The 3,203-nt window shown below is 42.6% G+C and overlaps 1 protein-coding gene across 1 annotated transcript; it reads left to right on the top strand.

The window, feature by feature from the left end:
• The first annotated feature begins 1,684 nt into the window (after positions 1 to 1,684).
• Positions 1,685 to 2,822, top strand: LOC6499709 (EF-hand calcium-binding domain-containing protein 1). The gene is made up of 3 exons (XM_001954048.4): positions 1,685 to 2,206; positions 2,369 to 2,470; positions 2,527 to 2,822. Exons 1-3 carry the CDS (start codon positions 1,850 to 1,852, stop codon positions 2,722 to 2,724), a joined length of 657 nt encoding a protein of 218 aa, XP_001954084.1. The 5' UTR covers positions 1,685 to 1,849; the 3' UTR covers positions 2,725 to 2,822.
• Positions 2,823 to 3,203: the final 381 nt, after the last annotated feature.

Genomic DNA, 3,203 nt, shown 5'->3' with positions numbered 1-3,203 from the left:
CCTCATCCTGACCGGGCTGCAGTTTTAATTCCTCGCCTTGGGCGCTGAGAATCACAAGTAAGCTTTCGATGGGAAGAGCTGGAAGCAAATATGAATTACAAGGTCCTTGTTTACCAAGATTGCCAGCGAGTCATGTATTTTTGATGGTCATCAAACAAAAAGTAAAAGTCGACCACCTCCTTGCCTTTATGACTAAAGGAAGAGTTCGCCAAGTGCTGGACAGGCAATAAAAGTTGCCAACTACTTACCAAGTTTTTCTTAATATTTTTACGGAATGAGCAAAAGCAGCTGCATAAACTCCAGTGTAAAAAGCTTTAGAGACTTTTTTATTTTGCTCAAAATAGTGGAATAAATTTATTTAACATTTTTATAAACTCCAATTAAAAATCTTATCCGATGATTTTTATGAAATTAAGAAAAGAAGCTTAAACCTTAAGCCGTTTATTTATAAAAAGAAACTTTATTTCCCTGTAAACTCTGTATCGAATTAAAAAATCAATTGGGTCGAAGCCTTAAACTGCGTGGCACTCTCAGCAGGATGTGGGCCTGTGATGCCACTTTGAATAATTATTGGCGCTGTTCGGCGGACTCCGCAGAGGCATAAAGTCAATCAGTGAGACTGCAGCGGGCAATTTAATACAATTGCGAACCAAGGCGCTTATTCAATTAATTACTGGAAACAGTGCGTCAAAAAGCGCCCAAGTAATGCAGAAAAAGCCGAGTAATTATTTTACACTTCGCTACCGCTGTCGCTCACTGCGATTTCCACTTCCATTTTCCAACCCATTTTCCTCTCTACCGCCGACACAGCTGCATTTTGATGAAGTTTTTCCCCGACCCGGTCAGTTGAACTTGCCTTCTCAGTTGCCGTTGGTCATTCCATCTGTCGCCTCGGCATAATATTGTTTACTTTAAGTTTGTTAAATCCATGCCACTCAGTAATGTGACCCAGTTTTCAACTTCAGTCTGCGGCTGGGGGACTCGGACTCGGCAATTATCGCCAGCTGATTGAATGAAATCAAAGCCAAGCCAACACAATCCAGAAGATGGCAATATAAATTCGCATAAATTCGCAGGGGCGCTTTAAATGTCAAGTGGCGTGTGTCCATCGATTTTTATGCCTCACTGGCTGCTGGGGTCATTTATCAATATGTAGATTTCCCTGGCAAAGTTCAATGGGTCCCGTATACACAGAGTAATTCGTACAGGACCCCTGGCTGTCCCAGTATAAAATGTGTAATTTTTTAACACGCACACACAATTGGAGATAAATTGACTGATGTGCATGTTGTGGGCCGCCATGGTCTGTCCCACTTTCTGTCTGCCTGTCACTCTGCCGCCCAGTTTGATGTATGTGTCTGTCCTGGGGAGAGCCCTTCGGCCCACTCGACTTTCACTTTTCTGCTCTTTGATTTCTCTCCGTCAAATAAATCGAGACCTCCAGCCACTTCCGGCGACTGCACTAAAATTCTACAAAAGAGCGTAATGGCATCAATTTCCTGCAGCCAAAATTTAAATTTGACGAGCGCCAGGATCCAAGACAACCTTGGAATGTCCCCTTCCTACAATTCTAATTTTAGCTTTGGAATTTAGGTTTCTTTGAAAATGTACATGTAAATGGTCAAAAATTTAATCAATCAGCAATTCTTAGATCCTTAAATAAAATGTTATGATATTAGGCAGATCGAATGCCCTTTGGTTTAACTTTCATCGGGGTCACAACACACTGCCGTTAACATTTTTGTTTCAACAAGTTGCGTTCTTTAAAATTATCCCACTTTTTATGGTTCATTGTTATTGCACTGGAAATTGGTTTTTGTAGGTTGCTTTCCACACATTGCCTGAAAAGATGAAATTGGACCTCACCTTGAACGACCGCCACAACTTGCGGTTCCAGTCCGTATATGGTAGTCTGATACCCCAGATCGCCCGAATGGGGCCCTTTAATGTGGCAGAAGTAACCTGCATCCTGATGATATACTACAAGTATAGCCTCCAAAATGGACCCACAGCCCGAAGGATAACTAGCCCTCAGCTGGTGAATATCGTCATTGGCTTCCAACAACTCTATGACATGGACGTGGTAGATCGCATCGTGACCCATATCTGTGGTGGTCGAAAACATGTCACTCCTTTGGAGTTTGTCAACTACATCGCCATCATCATGACCCGAGATATGGAGCAAAAAATGAATTTTGCTTTTAAGGTAATAAGGATTGAGGGTTTAAGAGGTTTTTCTTGAGAAAATCTCGTATAATATTAAAACAATAGTCCGTCTACTGCTCTGTCTACTATACTAAACTATCACTCAGTTTTAAGATCTTATAGAATTTTCTTATCCATTTAATAAATTTGGGCTAATATTTAGGTTTACGACAAAAATGGACTGGGCATCAATCGCGAAATTATTTCTGCGGCGGTCGAGAGGTTTTTCCCAGGGGACGATGACGAAGTGATCGAGATGAGACTGGTGAGCATTTTAGCAAATTTCTCACTTCTATATACACAAAAGCATGTGAAATTTAGGATATGGTCGATTTTCTACTCCTTAAATTTGATGATGACCAGGATGGCATAATCACATATGAGGAGTACAGCAGAGTCGTCCGTAACCAGCCGGGCCTGCTTGAATTTCTCGGCCCCATATTTCCCTCCGAAGAGGCGCGTCTGGTAATCGCCTACTGCACGGCCATATACTCCTACATTCCCGATATGAACATATAGAGTGTTTGTGAGGAGTGTATGCCGTGGAGCTGGCAATTCGCCAGGACACCCTTGTCGCATAAATCTTTCAGGCACAAATAAATCGAAAGCAATGCAAATCAGTGCCTCCTGGCACCGCGTTTCTCTCTTCTTGGATTCAGTTCGGCTCGGCTCTGTTCTGTTCTGCCATTGTAGCCACTCGAAAATGTCAATGACAATGATGATGAACTGCAAAATAGAGCGCTGACAGCTGCAACGAGACTTTGGATAGATGAATGGATGGATGGATGTATATACCCATATATGGGAGACCAGCTGCCTCTCAGCGAGTGGAACTGCCTTTGACTTCGGTGGCATAATTTTAAATATGGAGCACAGCTCCAGAAATACTTTGCCCCGGTTGAATGCTTCACTGGCCCGTCGACTGCCTTTCTCCATTGCCCGATGACAGCTTGATTTGTTGGCAGTTGGCATACAATTGACATTTGATGGATGGTGTT

The sequence above is a fragment of the Drosophila ananassae genome, chromosome 2L (assembly GCF_017639315.1).
Source record: "Drosophila ananassae strain 14024-0371.13 chromosome 2L, ASM1763931v2, whole genome shotgun sequence".
NCBI lineage: Eukaryota > Metazoa > Arthropoda > Insecta > Diptera > Drosophilidae > Drosophila > Drosophila ananassae.
The sequence above is the reverse complement of the archived record's forward strand: the minus strand, read 5'-3'. Positions and strand labels throughout refer to the sequence as shown.

What these genes read in the sequence shown, in the direction of transcription:
- LOC6499709 (XM_001954048.4), top strand. Translation starts at nt 1,850, where the DNA reads ATGAAATTGGACCTCACCTTGAACGACCGCCACAACTTGCGGTTCCAG. An exon ending in AAATGAATTTTGCTTTTAAG is followed by an intron (nt 2,207 to 2,368) that starts GTAATAAGGATT and finishes GCTAATATTTAG; the next exon opens with GTTTACGACAAAAATGGACT. An exon ending in AAGTGATCGAGATGAGACTG is followed by an intron (nt 2,471 to 2,526) that starts GTGAGCATTTTA and finishes TGTGAAATTTAG; the next exon opens with GATATGGTCGATTTTCTACT.